Here is an 18,122-nt window from a genome sequence, read left to right on the forward strand (position 1 = left end):
CACGACAAGGCACTGCGAGCTGCAGAGAGCCCTGCGCCCAGCTCTTGGGGCTGGGAGGTCCAGAACAACCACGGGGCAGCTCACCTCCTGCAGCCAAGAGGGTAAGAGGCATCCAGATGGACCAGAAGAGCTAGAGCAAGCGAAGGCTAGAAGGTGGGTCCTACAGGAAGAGGGAACTCTCCCTTCTCTGCTGCCTGGCTCTCCAAAACTAGCTCAAAACCAGGGGCTAGAGGAACCATGCTCAACCAAAAGTCCACCGTGAGATGAGACACGGTTGAGGTTCCTCCCTCAGACCCTGGTCTCTATTTGCAGCACCACCATCCTGTGGCACTTGCTCAAGCACTGGCCAGACGTGCCCCAGGAGAGGCAACCCTCGCCCGAGAGCACCCCCGAGCCTCAAGGTCACAGAGCCCCAGCGCATTCCCCAGGAGCCTGTTCCCATAACAGACACACGGGGCCTTCAAACTGCCGTGGCCCTGACCCCGGGGCTCAACGGAAGCACCACGGAGGGAGGGGAGGAACATGCTGTAGGGAAAAAAAAAAAAAAAAAAAAAAGGTTGTTTGGAACCATCTACAATGCCTTTGTAACAAGAATCCAAAACCAACCAAACACTAAAACAGAAAAGAAAAAAAAATTGCACGCTGATTTGCGATGAGACAGAGGAAGGCAAAACCAGGAGGGTTGGAAAAGGCTCCTACGAGGGGAAGGGAGCAGGGGAAAGGGACCTTTTTGGTTTTATTGCAAATGGTTCAAGAGAGTAAGAAAGGAAGGGAGGAGAGTGAGAGACACCTTGGGAAGATGACCGGTTTCCAAGCCGTTCAAGACGACGCTCGTGAGGACCAGGAGGAGGGGCTGCTTCTTAGTCCCGGTATCTCACCCTCCTCCCCAGGAGACAAGGCTTTGCTTCTACGGCGATTTCAGCTTCTTGGTTCGCGGTGAGGTGCCGTTCTCTGCTTTCACCACTCCGTTTTCATGGTAACCTGGGGATGGAGAGACAGAACTTTGTCCCTCACGCAGGCCAAAACCTCAACTTCTTCCCCACAGACATGGGGAAAGCCCCCACCATGCCCTCCCACACTGCCACCCCACCGTACACCAGTCCTGGCACTCACCCGAGTCCCTCTTGAGCGCCTTGGCTTGCTGCTTGGTGCCGGCGGCGGCAGCAGCTCGCTTCCGACTGCTCTGCTCGTTCCAGTACTCCCGCCAGCGCCGCAGCTGGAAGTGGATGAAGCGCCACATCACCGAGGCCTGGAAGAGGCACACCAACAGCAGCACACTCATTCTGGTAGGGGCGGAGAAGAGGCAGGCTGAGAACAGAGGAGCGAGGCCACCACCGGCCCAGCCTTCCAGCCACACCGGGGCCGGTGGCCAAGGTCCCCCCTGGGTGGCTGCACCGAGCGCTGGAGGCAGGCACCGTCTCTCCAGGCACTATCTCTACCTTCTGCCATCCCCTGAGCTCAGGGCAGCCACCTCCCTTTCCCTCCTCACTGTGAAGCTCTCGGGTGCTCGGGGCATGGCTGACTTTTAAGACTTTAGGGCACGAATAGATGAATAGGATCATCTCGACCAGCACCGCCCAAACCACAGTCCGTGCAGTCAAGGTAAGCCGTCCCCAGCTGCTCTGTGCAACTAAAAGGTGGACGTGGCTGGAAGGAAGCTAAGGGAGTCCCCCAAATCCTCAGGTGTGCCAGTAGTCCATGGCTTCAAAAAGCCTGTGAATGACCAGGCACCTGTCCTAGCAACTTCTGCTGTACACGTGAGAAGGCTCCCAGTTTTGATGGATGGTCTGCAAGCCATGGGGAACTCACCCCATCCCCTGCTTCCCACATCAACAGGCAGCAAAACACGTCCAAGCTGAAGGGAAAACCCATTTTCATCAACTGCATCCCTGTAACAGCGCCCATATGCTTGCAGAAGGGAGAGCCTGCAAGCCTTTCCCGAAGGTACCTGCTTCCACTCATCCTTTAGAACTTCACTCAATAAACAACTTATTCACTGGCTGTTCTCTGATGGGGCTCCATAGCCTTTAACCCCTCCTCACCCTCCTGCCTCACTCGGACCTTCCCTAAAGGGAACCTAGATCAGATCCCCACCAGCCTTTCCAAACTCAGCCAAAACCACCCTGGGATAACACAACCAAGGAGCACATGGGAGAGGTTTCCACAATTTGGTCTTCATGTGAAAGGATGCATTAGGAAAAAAAAAGGCAACAGATACAGTAGGGGACATTCCTACCTGAAAAGGATATTGTTGAAGAGAAAGCTGAAGTAATTCCCTCTCTCGGGGTCGAGGGCCTGGTTCTCCACTCGCGGCAGCCCGAAGCCGATGACCAGGATGTACAAGGTGAGGGTGAAGAGCCTGGTGACCACGAACACCACAGCCCAGACGTTAAACCTGCAGGAGGGCAAGCAGAGGCGTCAGCAGGAGCAGCCTCCAGCGCCGAGCTGGAAGGTGAGAGCAAGTCCCCCATCACGCTGATGGCTCTGCTGGGCACCAGAGGATGGAAGCCCCGGCCAGCTCGCCTGCTTACAGCTTCTCGTTGTTCTCATCCGTGAAGCAGACCAGCCGGGCCATGTGGAAGAAGAATTCGGCTAAGTACTGCAACAGCAAGAGGATCAGCCCCAAGCGGGTTAAGCTGGGAGGGAAGAGAAAGAAAAGAAATCATCACTGGGCTGGCCAACCTCGGTCCTTCGTACCCAGCGACAGCATCTCCCCTGCCAGCCCCGAGCTGCAGCAAGCACCAGCCCAAACCCGAACCTCTCCGCAGCAGCTGGGGTAGGACTGCAACGGGGGGGGGGGGGGGGGGGGAAATCCCTGTCCCCAGCACATCAAAGCGGCCTAAACCAGTAGCAGAGCTGGGATAGGTCCCGCACAAAGCGGCATCGCTGCTCTGTGCACACACTCAGAGGAAGGCTAAGAGCTACCTGTGCCGTGCTGGGAGAGCACCCCGGGGTGCTTCCCGCACCCACCAGCCTGCGTTTTGGGCTTAACATTTGCTTTTTAACACCCATTGGAACAGAGACCGCCTGGGCGCTCACGTTAACGTCGCTGAACATCTTCCGAATCAGCTCTGTGGGTCCATGAAAACGGGTTGGGACTCACAGCCCGCGGTCAGAGGGGGGTCAGCTGCAACACCACCCGCTTTCTAAGTGCTCGCCTTTATCCCCTTTAAGCCCCCCCCCGCCCCGCTGAGGCTTCCCTTTTGTGCTGCGAAAGGACCTGCTCAGCCCCCACCCGTGGCACGGGACGGGGACGCCGAGGCAGCCGACTCACTTGAGGAGGTACGCGCCGGCGATGTGCACCAGGTAGAGCGCGATGCACCGCAGCTGGCGGGGAATCTCCTCCTGGCGGGGGGAAGAAAGTGGTATTAACCTCTCCGCCCTCTTCATCCGCCCTCTCCCAAAGCTTGCTTCCCCCCCCGCCCCCAAAGCTGGCAGGCTAACCAGCTCGAGCATTCCCAGAGCGTGTGGGAGCGCCTGGCTCTCACCTTGCGGACTTTTTGGAAGTAGAGTTCGGGCAGGGCATGCAGCCAATACGCCAGCTGGCACAGGTAGAAGAATTTCACCTGGAACCTGAAAAGCAGGGATGAGCCATGTGAGCCAGCCTGGGGCATGGCAGGACCCCAAGGACCCAGGCACCAGGGACCCCAAGGACCCAGGCACCAGGGACCCCAAGGACCCAGGCACCAGGGACCCCAAGGACCCAGGCACCAGGGAAGGCGTGTGGCCACACAGCACTGGGCAATCCCTCCACCACTTTGAAGCCACGGGATTTAGGAGGCATCATTTCTGGGCTGAAATTATAGGTTGAACTGAGCTAGCCGGGCCTGGAGTTCATCCAGAGGCTTTTGCTCGCAGCAAACCTCACTCTTGCAAAAAACCCAAGAAGGGAGGATTATCCCCCACTTCGTTTCTACGAAAAATGAATGGCAAAGAGACTTGCCCGAGGTGATGCAGGCAGGAAGCAGCCAGGACGAGCAACCAAGCTCAGAGGACTTTCTTCATGTAAGAAACCCGCCGGGAACACCCTCCCTGGGGCCACAAACGAGACATCCCCCCCATCTCCCAAGATTTCACGGTGGCTTCCTTGCAGCAGGGTGCACGCAAAGGGCGCTGCGCTGTCAACACCCTGCTCCCAGCCGCAGGGAAAACCGTAGAGGGGAAGTGGTCAGCCCCAGAACAAAATGCCCTTGCGAGTGCTTACGGAAGATAAACGTGGGGGTAGTTTTCCCACAAACTCCGGGGGTTTGATATGTATCCTTCCTGAAAAAGAGAGAAGATGCAAGCCTTCAGCAAAACAAACAGGCGGTGCGCGGTTACAACGGGGCGAGCCAACGCTACAGCGAAACCAGGAACTGGGGGTGACACTCCAGTCCTTTCAGCCTGCAGTAAAAATCGCGTCCCCAGCAAGAGCTCTCCAAACTTCAGTCGCTTTCATGGGTCTCTAGCACCTCGCTCAAGTTTCACGAGGCTTTGTTTGGGGGTTGAAGGCTGCTTGCTCGGTTGCAGAGAGCCCCAAGTCCAGGATAGGATGGGTTTGGGCAACGCAAGAGGGATGCTCCGGAGGCGTGGGGGTGAGATGCTGGTGGCACAGCTCCAAGTAACCGTGTGCGTGGCCTGGGGGGGCTTCTCTCCCACCGGCATTTCCAACCCCAGTATCACTTAAGCAAAAAGAAGGACTTCTGAAGAGAAAGGGGAAGAGAAAACGCCTACCAAAATAATTTAATAGGCGTTGCATAGTTTAATTTTCCACCTCCCTGCAGTCCCCTACAGCCTCTTGCCTTGTGCTTGCAGGGCACGTTACAGGATGGGGCTTCCCTTCCCGTTCCACCCTTGCACGTCTCCTGCTACAGGGGTGCTGCACCGGGCTTTGCAAAGAGAGACTGGCATGACAAATTCAGCTTGCCCAGGACCTGTCTGTCACTGTTGTCCATGCCCTGTCGGCCCTAAGCCCTTTTTTTTTTTGGTTGGGGGAGGTGCAAATTCCGCAAAGGGTGACCTGCTCTGCACAGACAGGGCATTTGGGGAGCACATCAGGGCAATGCCGGTTTGCACAGGAGGCTACAGCCCCGCAGCTGGTGAGGGACGGGTCTGGCACTGGGTAAGGGCACCTCAAAACCAGCGGCATCGACTGTATTGCTAAAGCTTCCCTCCCCACAGTCCTATGGGGCAGGAGCAGTACCAGCAGATCCCCAGAAATGCTGGCCTGGAAGGGGGTAGTGGTCCTCTATGGGGGGTTGGCAGGAACCCCCGAGCAGTGGGGAGGGGACCTGCCCCCAAGCATCCACCCCCAGCACCGCTGAGGACCACAGCTGGACCCCAACGGCCACCAGTAGCGAAGCATCATCATCACTTCACACTGCCAAAAGAGTTGTGTCTCGCCACTGCTGCCCGTTCTTCCTTCCCCACAAAAATGAAACATTTCCGCTCCCAATTTTTCCCCCGGCAGTTTTGGGTTGAAACATCCCCAAAACGACCCAAGGCGCGGCGTGGTTTCCCTGCTCTCGGTATTCCCCTCACCACCAGCTCGCCAACAGAGGGACCACAAACATCTGCCCATTCACCCCACATCCCTGTACAGGGCATTGGAAAACCCCAAGGCACTGAACTCAAAGAAGGAGGAAAATGGGGCTGAGAAAGAAGGCAGGACCTGGAGCAGCGGATGGAGATGACAGGGCCAGGCAGGATTTCTGGGATCCAGCTCCGAAAATATTTCACAGCCCATTTGCTTGTGCCTTGCATGAAGGCAGGAGAAGGTTCTCCCCAAACTGCCCTCACCCAGTGGCTGGCAAGACCCACCGCACTTGAAAACTTCAACTCGCTGAAGTGTTCCCATCTTAGCCCAGGGGCTGGCTGGGGACTCACTGCCGACGTTGGGGTTTTGTGCTCCAGAAACCCCAAATCCCACCCAGGGCACCCAAAGCCCGGCCAGCCCCGTGCCTTACCGTCACCACGACGTACAAGCACCAAATCACGGAGGTGAGGTGGAAGGCAACCAGCTGTCCCGATTCATTGAACTTGCTGTGTTTGACCTTGGAGAGATGGAGGCGCCTGTTGATTTTCTGGGAAGGAGCAGAGAGAGAGAAAAAAGGAACAAAAAAAACATGAGCCACTAGGTCAACAACCCTCCCTCCTCCTCCTCCTCCCCATCCCAAGAAGTCCCCAGAGATGAAAGTTCACTCATCACCACCTCAACCCCCAGATCACCCCCAGAACAGCATTTAACCGCAGCAGGACCACGTTTCCCCACGGTACTTGAGATATTTTGGTGACTCAAGACACTGGAGGGCACTCACATCCAGGGCGTACTCCTGCACCACCGCATGCAGGATGATGGCGATGAAGATGTAGAAGAGGATGGTGACCAGATCCTTCAGCCCATAGTGATACTGGACCAGCTCCCCATCTGCAAAGAGACCAAACAGTGGGACAAATCCTCATGATCCAAACGATTTTCCAGGTAAGGGTTAGTGGAGTGGGGACCACACAGCTTGGAGGTGGGAGGCAGAGAGAGGTCATGACTGTGTCAGTGGCTGCAGGGCTGGAAAAAAGGGCTCTAGCCTGAGTCAGTTCATCGGCAGAGCGGAGGGTTTCCCCTCTAGTAGTTACACACCTCAAGGGAGGTGACACTCGGGACACTTCAAGCTTCTCCTGCCAGAGGTGAGGGGCTGGGGACAGCCCAGCTGTGGAGACAGGAATTTGTCAGCCTGGAGGGACGAGGACACAGAGGCAATGCTGAAGCAGGGGGTGGGCAGGCAGAGCTTGCTCTCGCTGGGAGCATTAGGGCTCGGGATGGGACTTCCACCCCCTTGGTTACCACCCAACACCCAGTCTCTCCCACTCATCCCTGGAAGCTGCTGGAGCAGGATTCAGCTGCCTAAATGCAGCTGCCTTGTGCTATTAAGAGATCTGAGACAGCAGCACGGGGCTGGTGGATGAGAAATAGGACCCAGGGGAGGCCCCGCTCTTCTGGAGCAACAGGAGACCCAACAGCACCCAAAAATACCTCAGACGTCTGCATTTAGGCAACTAAATCAGCCCTGCAGCTTAGGGGGAAGAAGCAGAGTCGGGAAAGCTGCTGTCCTCGTGGCACACTGCAGAAAGCATCGCCATGCGGAGCTCAGCCCAGCCCCAGCTGCTGCTCTCCCTCACCCTGATCCCATCCACCCTCTCCCAATATCAATGCTGGGAAGCGACTTGTCTGTCACCAGCCCTGTTTACCCTCGAACAAAGCTTCAGTCTGGGTTTCTAAGATCTGAAGTACACGGATAAGATTTGCCTAGGGTTTATGACAACACCTGGCATAAGGACGTGAAAACACTTGGTCCTCAGGAGCCCATAGAGCTCATAACCCCAGCGTAAGATAAAAGATAGAAATGCAAATCTAAAGACAATAGTATTGTGCATCTGCCTCCGCTCTCCAGGGCGTTTCAGAAGCTGCTCTAGCAGGAGCCTTGCACACACTGAGCATGGGAGACGAAAGCGAGATCCTTGTTGTGAGGGATGTGGAACAGCCTTGAAAAAATTCAGGCCCGCAATAACCCTTCCTCCGAGCAAGCTTGCTGCACCAAGGTCTCTCTCCCCACAGCCTCAGCTAGCTCATGCCCTCTATTGATACCCCCAAACCTGGTCCTGGTGAGATGGTGATGCGCCCCGTGCCGAGATTTCTGGCAGCAGGAAGAATAACTGACTTGGCACAAAGGCAGCGGGGGTTGTCTGGACCATGCAGACCACAGCTCAGTCTGGAAGCTGGGTAACTTCTTCAGCCATGAAGTTCAAAGATTTTAAGGGCAGACCTTTTACCTTCCGCGTGTCTGCCTCATCCTAGTTTCACTAATCCCCACAACCCTGCTCTTCCTTGGATGATTATTCAAAGGCTTCTAATTAACGGCAGGTTTCTGCCACCAAGCCAGGCTCTGGGCCAAAGGCGTTTGGCCCATCCTGAGCCCTGAGCTCTACCCAAACCACCTCCTGCTGCCCCCATGCTGGTGCCCAGATCGTTGCCAGCCCTGGAGGGGCTCTCAGCTAGGAAGGTAGCTACCAGCAGCCAAAATGCAAACAGAGATCGAGGCTCCAGCTGCCTCCTGGCTGGGAGCAGGGGCACGTCCTCGGGTCTGTCGGGCTCGGACCTGCGCCAGCTCGGAGCCTCCTTGAATTACTCTCCGTGTGCATCAGGACCACGAGCTGCCTGGAGCAGGGATGCTGTTGCACCACGTGCATCTCTGCACCCTCACCTTGGGCTATCCCCAATAAATAAAGCGAGATGGGAATCACCAGCGCAGCCCCCGCTGCTTAGCAAAGAGCTAAATCCCTCCTGCTCCTCGGCAGGACGCAGAGCTACTCTGGGCATGCCATGAGGCAACCGGATCTTGCTTGACCAGGCTTGGAGGAGGATCCTCACCCTGCAGAGTGCACAGAGCAGCCTGACCATGGCAGAAACAGGGTAGAGAGGAAGCCCTAAAAGCCCCTGGGACAGCATTTCTTCCCAACCCCGCCAGCACAAGGGCGAGCAGACACGATCAGCGTGCTCTGAGCCACTCACACTTTGCTTTTCCCCCACATATCTTATTTTTAAAACCTCGTTTGCTACCAGCCAGGGGCCCAAGCAGTGTGCACTGGCAGAGGGTGAACACAGGGGTTTGGGGCAGACCACGATTTGACCCTCCCCTTGGGGTACCCACAGTAGAAGCATCTCTTACCTGCTGTAGGCACGCTAACATTATACTGAGGTAAGATAAACAGGAAGGCAGTCTTGGCTGTAGCCTGTCAAAGACACACGGGGGGGGGGGGGGGGAAAAGGCAAATCAGTTGTTGAATCCATCCCTCTGACACCATTTACTCCCCTTTCGTACCGTGCTGGGAAAGGCAGACCCTCCAGGGAGGTGTGCAGGCACCGGCTTCACTTGCAGAAACGCCTTTCGGCAAGGGGATTGCTAGGGAAGAGGTTTACCAAAAGGGACTTGGGATGTGGGAGGAGAAAGGGATGTAGAAAAGACGGAGAAACCTGGAAAAGCAATGCAGCTGGAAAAGCCATCGGGCAGCCTGGCAGGGGAAGCTCCCCACTTCCCCTCGAGGACGAGCATCCTCTAGTAGCACGGACCGTCGTCACACGCGACCCGCTGCTCGGGGGACACCAGGAGCCCAACCCAGCAGGTCATTTGCGTTAATTAAAACCATCCTCATTCCACTCTGGGCAGCCACGCCAGGAGCCCTGCCCGGGTAGGGAGGGCTGCACTCAAGCAAGCTCAGAGGCTGCAAAGCCCCACGGGCTACGCGTGGATTTAGCCCCCGCATCTTTGTGGAGACTCTTCTAATAGCAGCAGCCACGGGATGGGCGAGGCTGGACCCCTTTAGAGACCGTGCAGGTACCCACGGGTGGTCCCACGGGGCAGGGGTAAAGCAGCTTTGGCAGAAGAGCTGACCGTTGCGCTGGCCACACACAAGGTCCCAGCCGTGTGTCCAGCATCACAGGCTGGCCCAAAAAGGGGAAAAAAATAAAATAAAATAAAAAAGCCTGGGATAAGACATGAGGCCCCCAGCAAACCAGGGCTCTGCTGCTCGCTCTTCATCTATTGCTTTTAATTCAAGTGAATGACCCTTCCCAGCAGCGGAGCAGGAGGCTTTGCGGGGATGGGGCAGAGCATCTCATCCAACGCCAAACACGCCTTCATCCCATCCGACCCCACACGGGCAGCAGGACTCCAGAGATTTTTACCTCCCCTCCAACGCTCAGACACAACCAGCCCCCAAAAAACCCATCCAACACCGATGGAGACGAGCTGCATTTCGCACTGACGTAGCTGCAACCATTTCAGAGCTGCAAGCTATTAAAAACCCTGGCTGGAAATATTGCTTCACATTTTGTGGGACATAGCTGGAGGGAGGGGGGGACGATGTGGGGGCTTTGCCAAGTGTTCCCATCCTGCCCCCATGAGCATTGAGCAACCGGCTGGTGGCTCCGCTCCGCCGGCACAGGCAGCGCTGCCCATCCTCTTGCAGCCCTGGCTGGCGGATAGCAAACTCCACGGTGTGTTTTCAGGATGTTTGGGGATTTTTTTTTTGATCATTTTTTTTTTTCCCCTCACTTAAAAAAAAAAAAAAAAAAAGAAACCCTACGTGTTGTGTTCTGCTCGTGGAGACGGAGACCACGGGCAGAGCGTGGGGTAGTAATGGAAAAAGCACATCGCCTGGCCTTGTGCTGGCTTCAGGAGACACTTCTGGCTCTTGCAAACCTTGCTGGCTAGGAAAGCAAAGTTGCTTCATCCCGGAGCGGTACAGCACAACCGGGACCTGGACTTTTCATCCAAGCGTCGTCACAAGCTGGCGCAGGGCACGAAACAAATGCATAAACCCAGCAGCGGCCGTGAACCGCAGGGATGGGCGGCCGCGTCCCGGATGTGCCGATGTAGGTTTTAACATCCTACCAGAGAACCTGGCTGACATCCAGAGGTGTAAACAGCTGGAAACAAGACATTATCTCCAGAGGAAGTCTCCTAACCTGCTGGAGGGGCCATAAGCCAGACTTGTGGGGCTGAGAAAACGACCCTGGAGCATCTCCGGGATGGGGAGCAATGCCTGCACGGTGCTCAGCCCCAACACTGTTTGTGAGGGCTCTCCTAATCTTTTCTGGAAGGCCTGGCAGGAAGGTTTCCTCTACAGATAACTTGAGGATCAAGCAATGCTTTGTCCCATCTCCACACCTGCCTTGGCTTCCCACAGGCCAGTGGGCCACCATCTGCTTCAGGGGCCACCTCTGCACCTCTTGACCCCTCCACCTTTCATTACAGAGATGTAGCAGGTTGTTTTCTAAAGCCTGTATAAAATGTCTTACAGCCTAAGACAAATGTAACCCCCTGGACATAGGCAAGCTCCTGACAGACCGATTTCCAAAGACAAACCACCTCTCTTCTCCATCTGATGGATGGGGAAGCCCAGGCACACACCTGCAGCCACTCACAAAGGGCCACAGCAGCAGCTTCGGGTCCAAATTCGAACCTCCAGGCATCCAACCTTCCCATCCACCTCCGGACACCTCACAGACCTTCTGCGGAGGGAAGGTCTCCTCTCAGGCATCAAAGGCGTTCCTTTCTCCTGCAACTGGTTGGGAAGCGTTCACACAGACCATGGAAACGGCTCAAAGTGCGCAGGATCCCATGCTTCGCCCTGGCGCAGTCCCCACACACGCTGCCCCGTGGGCACCAGCAGAGCTTTAACGGCCAAAGCAGCGTTTTCGGAGATGGGTCCTTGGGCTTTCCACGGCCTCAAAAGACTGGTTGCACCTCGCTTTGTGAGCGCCGGCACCTCCACGCCTTCCTCGCTGCAATCGCAGAAGAAACCCAGAACAACACGCTCCGTCGTCCAGCTTAGCTCTGACCTCCGAGATTCACCACCCGTGAGGCCACTGGGGTCCTAACCATGCCCCACACCCTTGGCTGGGTCACCTCCACCTACCGCCACAAGGACATCTCAGTTCAGACAGGTAAAGAGTCCCAGCTTCCAGCAGCTGAGGTTGACGGAGCATGAAACACACGGGACAACACACCTTGAGCAGGACACTGCTGACATCCCTCCACCCTTGAAGGAGAAGGACAACCTGCACGCCCGTGGAGGGACCCACATTGTTTCGCTGTTGCTCACAATAGCAGCGGGCATGGAGCCATAGGTGACTTGACTGAGGTCGTAGCTGACCTCCATCAAGTGAACATCAGGCTCCAAAACCCCACGCTGGAGCTGTAACCTCCCTCCCAGCACCCCCACCGCCACAGCAACTGGGAGCACCCATGGTACGTCCATTGCTCTACAGCTCTGCGTAGCATATAGGGACAGAAACACCACTGAGCAGCTTCAGACTCCTGGGAAAGGGGGAATGCTTGAACCATAACCCCCAGCAACACCATCTCCAGCTCCACCCCCCCCCCGGTCAGAAACCAGGTTTCCTTGGCTCGGGAAGGAGCAATGAGCACCGGGGATGGCAAAGCTCAAGAGCTTGCATCGAGTATTTCGCAGGCGGCCAGAGAAAGGAGAAGTTTCTAACGGGAAGAGCAACGTGAGGATTATTCAGAGGCACAAGACACTCTGAAACAAGATGCTGGTACGGGAAAGGAAGCGCCAGGCACGCTCCTGCCTTGCAGGGCAGCAAGCAGAGCCGGAGCTGCCGCAAAACTGCTGCAGGCAGGGGCAGAATTGGGCCTTTCTGGGTGTTACTACATTTTTTTTTTTTTTGGTTATGCTGTGAGGCCACCTCCTCAACCTGCTTCTTTGGGTTTGCCCTCATATCTCCAGCCTTTCCTCAAGGCAGCCAGAAGTCCAAATCCTACAGAGCATCACCATGACTCAGGCAGGGATTTCTACAGGCTGGGAGAGGGATTTGTCTGCATGGGACAAGGTGAGCGGGGACCATACAGGAAAGACTGTATATTCCTCGTTCGCTTCTTGCCTTGCATTAAGGGCACCTCAGTGCCACCCACCACTGCCCAAGGGGGTGTGGGAGATGCTCCTCATCCCGGCCTCGTCCTGCCTTGCATGAGAGATGTGTCTGAACCAGCTAAATTTGGGAAGCAGCTGTCCTGGGGGCTCTTTACAGCCACACAGAGTGAACAGAATCTTCATCAGTGAGCGCGTTTCTGGTGGTTAATGACACTAACGCGAGGACTAACCCAGCCGGACAGTGAAGAGGCAAAACTCAACATGTCCATCAAGACCACAGCTTCCTGCGATGCTCCGAGCAGCCAGGACAGGGCTCGGGCCGTTGCTGATGGAGCGATATGGCTAGAAATCAAACCAGCACGTCCACCTCGCAGCCTTCAAGGGACAGCCAAACCATCCCCACGCTGCTGTGCGGTTACTACGCGTCTACTCTCCACCGCTACGCACCTACGCCCCGATAACGCGGCGACCGGCAAGACTCACACCCCCGCCAGCCTGCAGTTTGCTGCCCAATGCAAAGCAGCAAAGCTCCCCCCACCCTATTTAGAAGATGCTGGGTTTTTCCCTGCCGTGAAACGCTGTAAGAGTCCAAACACAAAATCCCAGTTCCACTTTTGCAGGCACGCAAGTGGCTTTTAACAAAGGCATCTGAGCCCACGCCTCCAGGCAGCTTAGCACCTCTCCCAAAATCTACCCGCTGCAACTCTCAAACCCTAATATTTTCAGCAGCGAGGGATAATTTTTGAGCATCCTTTGCAGAGAGGTACCAGGTCACTCCAAGAAACCCAGTTCCCTTCCCGAAAGCCTCAGCCCAGCAGGATTTGCAGAGGCCGCGCTGTCTTCACCCCAGCCGGGAGCCCCCAGGCGCGCAGCCGTCCCCACGGTCCTGCTTGGGTTAAAACCGCTTCGAGGGAAGGAAGCGGCTCCAAACCTCTGGCAGGGGAGGCTGGGGGAGTTTCTGCAGTCTGAGCCGGGAAAATATTTCCAGGGCTCGGAAAAACAACTCAAACTAATTAAAGATAAAATGCTGTCCAAACGCTTTTCTTACAAATTGGGTTGTGGTGGTTTTTTTTTTTAACCCCACCAGCCGGAGCGCTTATTGAAAGCAAAAACTTGTTGATCCACTGTATGCATTGACACAGGCCCTATATGTAAACTCAACACCAAACTTTGGACCAAAGCCTTTAAAAGTAAACAGTCGGCTTTGACAAAAAGCCCTCCCCGAGGGCGGCGCAGCCCCTCTGCTCCCACAGACACGCTCGTCCCCAAGCACAACACGATTATCATTGCCTCACACTCCCTCCTGTTTATTCTCTTTTTAAAAGCAGACCTAAATTCTGCCTTTTTTTTTTTTCTTTCCCCCCTTCCCCCCCCTCCCACCTCCACTCTCTCTCAACTATTCAGCCCTTAAGCCACCCGCGTGCCTCAGTTCCCACATCTGGCAAAGACCCGGGGAGGCAGAAATACGGTTTGTTTTCCCTCGTTAACGACGGGAAGGCCTTAATTTTTGCAGAGTACTATGGAAGGGACTGGGGAGGGGAAAGTATATTTAGCAGGAAGCCTGGAAATAGCAGCTCATTCGTCAGCCGCCTTCGTTTGACAGTGTCACAACCCAGGGTTTGGGAGACCGTGACTCACCGCCACGGCGCCGCGCTCGGGGGAAAGCCCAGCAAGGGCACGGCATCTCTTATAACATAACGTTTTATAACTATTACCACCACCCCATGGGCAAGCATCAGGAGCTGTGCCCTGCTTTGCCCGTGAGCTTGTGGCAGCCAGTTTTGGGCAGAAAGGAGAAGTAAGGCTGAGCCTCAGTTTCCCCATCTTACAGAGGTTACGACAGCAGCCCCCGTTTCATACAGAACCCCCCCTCAAACCAGCGAGATCTCCCTCAAACTCAACCCGCAGGGAGGCGGATCGATCCGACACCGCGCACAGGAGCCATCCCAGATGGGACACACGTCACCAGGCAGGTGCAGGTTAAACACAGCCTGGCCTTGGCTTGATTTCTCGGCAGAGCAGGGTGGAAGGAGATATGCAAAGCGATTTCAGCGCCAGGAGAGAGAGCACCTGTTCCGCGTTTCTATACGCAGGCACTTAAAATGGTTTTTGACCAAAACAAAACCGGGGGATTTGTCATTCTGGGCTCCAGCTGGACAGGCACATGCAGCACAATCCTTCCCTGGCACCGCACAGATGTGCGCCGGGCGCGTTTTCACACCCTGAAGGCTTAGGGCTGGCCAGGAAGGCAGCAAACCCCACAGCGCCCAGCACAGGACAGCTCTTTTTAGGGGGATCCCCTCCAAGCCCTGGGCTTCCCTCCCTGAGCAACGCTATGATCACCTAAAACGTGCACAATACTCGAATAATCAAGACCAACACACCCATAACACCAGCGAGTAGCCTCATGCCACGCTCTCTGCCCCCAAAACCCCTCCCTGGAGCCGGGACGGTGCTAGTGGCGAAAGCATGCATCAGGCAAGATGTGAATGGTATCACCTCCATCACGACTGGTACCCAGTCCCTGCTGCGGAGGAATTACCAGGCTGGTGGCGCCCATTGATCCATTTGGATGGGGAAGGGGTTGCGCACCCAAAAGGATGCTCAAGTTGTGCCCCACGCCACGCTCTGGGAGGGGGGGGAGACCCGCAGCAGGCCTCGAGCACCGCTGCGAGCCGGGTGCCGGAGCAAGCAAGCACTCAACTCCCGGGGGCCGCCTGGGAAAAGGTTAAAAATCCCGTTTGTGCCTCCCCAAAGAAACCTCTCCTGCAGGAAACAGCCTATTGTGAGCAGGATTCGGCCGCTTCCGCTGGGCCCGACCTCGGCCACCGGCATCGGGGAAGGGGGGAGCCCGGCAGCGGGGTGGGAAGCAGGGCAGGGAGGAGGGGGGAGAAGGGATGGCGACATGTCCTCCCCAGCATCGCAGAGGAGGAGCAGCAAAGGTGTCGAAAAGCAGAAATATCTGAGCTCCCACCAAAAGTCACCACAGAGGGGCTGCAAATGGGCAGGGACAGTTTGGAGGGATGGGGAAGAGCAGAGCCTGATTTCTCCTCCTCAGGAAAAGAAAGCAGAAGGAATAAATAAAATAAAATAAAATAAAATAAACCCACAAGGACCAAAAGAGTTGTTCCAAACCCCGTGCTGAGGGGAAGATGAGGGCAGATCCTACCAAGTGGGGATGCAGCCAGGCAGTGCAGAGGGAGGAGCGCCGAAAGCCACCCTGGCACAGCGAGCGCCGTCTCCCCGGGGTCTGCTGGGAGAGCGGTGGCAGCAGCAGGAAACTTCTGCTTCTCAGCAACCAGGGGAGATTTCATTAAAAAACGTTGGGGAAAAAAAAAAAAAAAAAAAAAAAAAATCAGAACCACCACAAAACCCTCCCTGCCACCGCCTCCACGGGGGGGTATCATCGCATCTCATTTCAAAACCACCCTCGGAGCACCAGGTCAACCAAAACCCCTCGCAGCACCGAGCCCAGGTACCACCTCTCCGGGATGGGGTTCCCAGCATGCAACCACAGGTACCAGCACCCTGAAAAAACAACCAGCTGCGGGGAGAAACCCTGGTAGAGACGACTAAGGGGGTTTTGTTTGGTTTTTTTGTTGTTTTTTAAGTACAACTATGAAACTTGCAGCCCAACTCTCCAGCATTTGCATGCGGTTTTGGAATACAGCTGGCCCTCTTGGGTTAGTTTTGAAACACCCTCCTGAGACCCTTAAATAAAGAAATACATATATATAGATGCACAAACACATTGAAAGGGTTTTGCGTGCTGGAAGCGACTCACTCATTCAACGCTTTTGCAGAAAAAAAAAAAAAGAAAAAGGAGGGGGGTTGAGGGGGAGAAAAAAGAAGGGGGCTGCCACCGAGAGGGTATTAAGGAAATGGATTTCCTCCTCCTGCGATTTGCTACAGAAGGAGCCTTTCCTCCTCCGCCAGGCCCCCCGGCCACCCCTTTCCCGTCCGGATTTGCTTTGAAACGTGGCACTGCGCTGAAGGGGAGGGTTTTACGCGGGGGAAGCTGGGGGGGGGGGGGGGGGGGAAACAAGGGGGGGTGTCCGATCCGACCAAGCTGCTGACCATGGCTCACAGTTGCCCAAAGTGCCTCCACGTAGGGTGGCCGGAGCCCAGCGAAGCTGCACGGTGGTGGCCTCCAGCCCTTCCCTGTCTCCTCCCCAAAAGAGGGAGAGGAAAAAGCCAGCTGGGAGGGAAGGAGAGGGAGCAGGGGGAGAGCGGCATTCCCAGCATGGCTCCGCACAGGCGTTGGGGCGGTGGCGGGGCAGCGGGCCTTCCCGGGGGGCTCCAGCCACCCCGGTTGGGCGAAGGGTTCCCGCAGAGGAGCCGGGGATGCCTTCTGATGGCCTGCAGTGGAGCGGGATGGCTGGGACGGGGAAAGGCCGGGGAGCCCTTGGCGTCTGCACGAGGCCCAGGAGCCCCCGGGTGCTCGTCCCACGGCGCGGGGTCAGCAGGCTGTGGAAAAAAACACCTGGAAAAGGGCTAACGTTAAAAAAAAAAAAAATAAAAAAAGTAAAAAAAAATAATCCCCCATTTTCCAAGAGCTGGAAATATCAGCGAGGGCTTGACTTCCCCCTGCATGTGGCCGGGCGGCCGATGTACCCCTCCGTGCTTGGGAAGCGGTGGAGGGCTGGGACGTTCCCCAGCAGCAATGGTGAGTTTGGAGGAGAAAGGGGGTTCGTCAACCCCCCCGTGCTCCCCCGCCTGCAGCTGGGGACGCCTGGCAGGGCTGGGGGTGGCCGAAGGATGCGCCACCCCAAAAGGCAGCGCTGGGTTGGGTCCTCACGGGGATTTTGGTGGGCACAGAGGGGTGTGGGAGAGAGACGGGGAATGAATGGGGCAGCACCCAGAGGGAGGGGTCCCGCACCCCAAAAAGGAAGGGGTCACCTCGCCGCAGTGCGGCACCCTGGACACCCCCTGAGTAGAGGCAGCGCCGGGGGAGGGGGGAGGGGGGCACCCCATGAAGTAAAGCTCGGGGGGGGGGGGGGGGGAGGGGGTCGAGCAGCCGGGACGCCCCGTCCACAGCGGGTGTACACACGGGTGGGGGAACGCACAGAGCCCGTCCCGGGTGGGCTTGACCCCGGTGTGGGGGGGGTGGGGGGGGGCGTCTCCCCGGCTGGAAGGCGGAAGGGGGGGTGGCCGTGGTGGGGGTGTGGGGGTCTCACCTCGAACATGAGGGCGATGAGGACGACGAGCACCAGGCAGAAGCCGATGTCGGCGTGGTTGTGGATGAGGAACTCCTGGCTGAAGAGCGGGTGGCTCTTGGCCCGCCGGCGGAAGGCCATGGCCGCCCCGGGACCGGGTGCGGAGCCGAGCGGGAGCGGGAACCGCCGCCCCGCCGCCGCCGAGCGCCGCCAACTTCCTCGGGCCCCCGCGCAACTTCGCGGAGCGCCGCCACGGCCCCGCGCAGGCGCCGCCCGCGCCGCCGCCTGGCCCCGCCCCCCGCCGCCCCCCCGCCCGCCCCGGCGCTCCGCGGGGGGTGGGGGCGCCCGCCGGCCTCGGCGCTCGCCGCCCGCCCGCGCGCGGCCGCGTCTGCGCGTAGCCACGCTGCGCCTCCGGGCGCCCACCGGCGTCTGCGCCCACCCACCCTGCGTGTCTGGATGCCCACCCACACCTACACCCGCCCACCCCGCGTGTCCGGGCACCCACCGGCACCTCCACCCGCCCACCCTCGTGTCTGGGCA

General features: G+C 57.2%; 1 protein-coding gene across 1 annotated transcript; it reads right to left on the reverse strand.

The window, feature by feature from the left end:
* Nucleotides 1-708: 708 nt before the first annotated feature.
* Nucleotides 709-17,723, reverse strand: TRAM2 (translocation associated membrane protein 2). Its single transcript, XM_086461678.1, has 11 exons — nt 17,604-17,723; nt 8,700-8,763; nt 6,297-6,406; nt 5,946-6,062; nt 4,205-4,263; nt 3,489-3,573; nt 3,275-3,345; nt 2,532-2,636; nt 2,237-2,395; nt 1,114-1,283; nt 709-981 (listed from the first exon to the last, which is right to left on the reverse strand). The coding sequence occupies exons 1-11, from the start codon at nt 17,721-17,723 to the stop codon at nt 908-910; spliced, it is 1,134 nt and encodes a 377-aa protein (XP_086317804.1). The 3' UTR covers nt 709-907.
* Nucleotides 17,724-18,122: the final 399 nt, after the last annotated feature.

This window comes from Leptosomus discolor, chromosome 2 (genome assembly GCF_034619465.1).
Source record: "Leptosomus discolor isolate bLepDis1 chromosome 2, bLepDis1.hap2, whole genome shotgun sequence".
In the NCBI taxonomy this organism is placed as follows: Eukaryota; Metazoa; Chordata; class Aves; order Leptosomiformes; family Leptosomidae; genus Leptosomus; species Leptosomus discolor.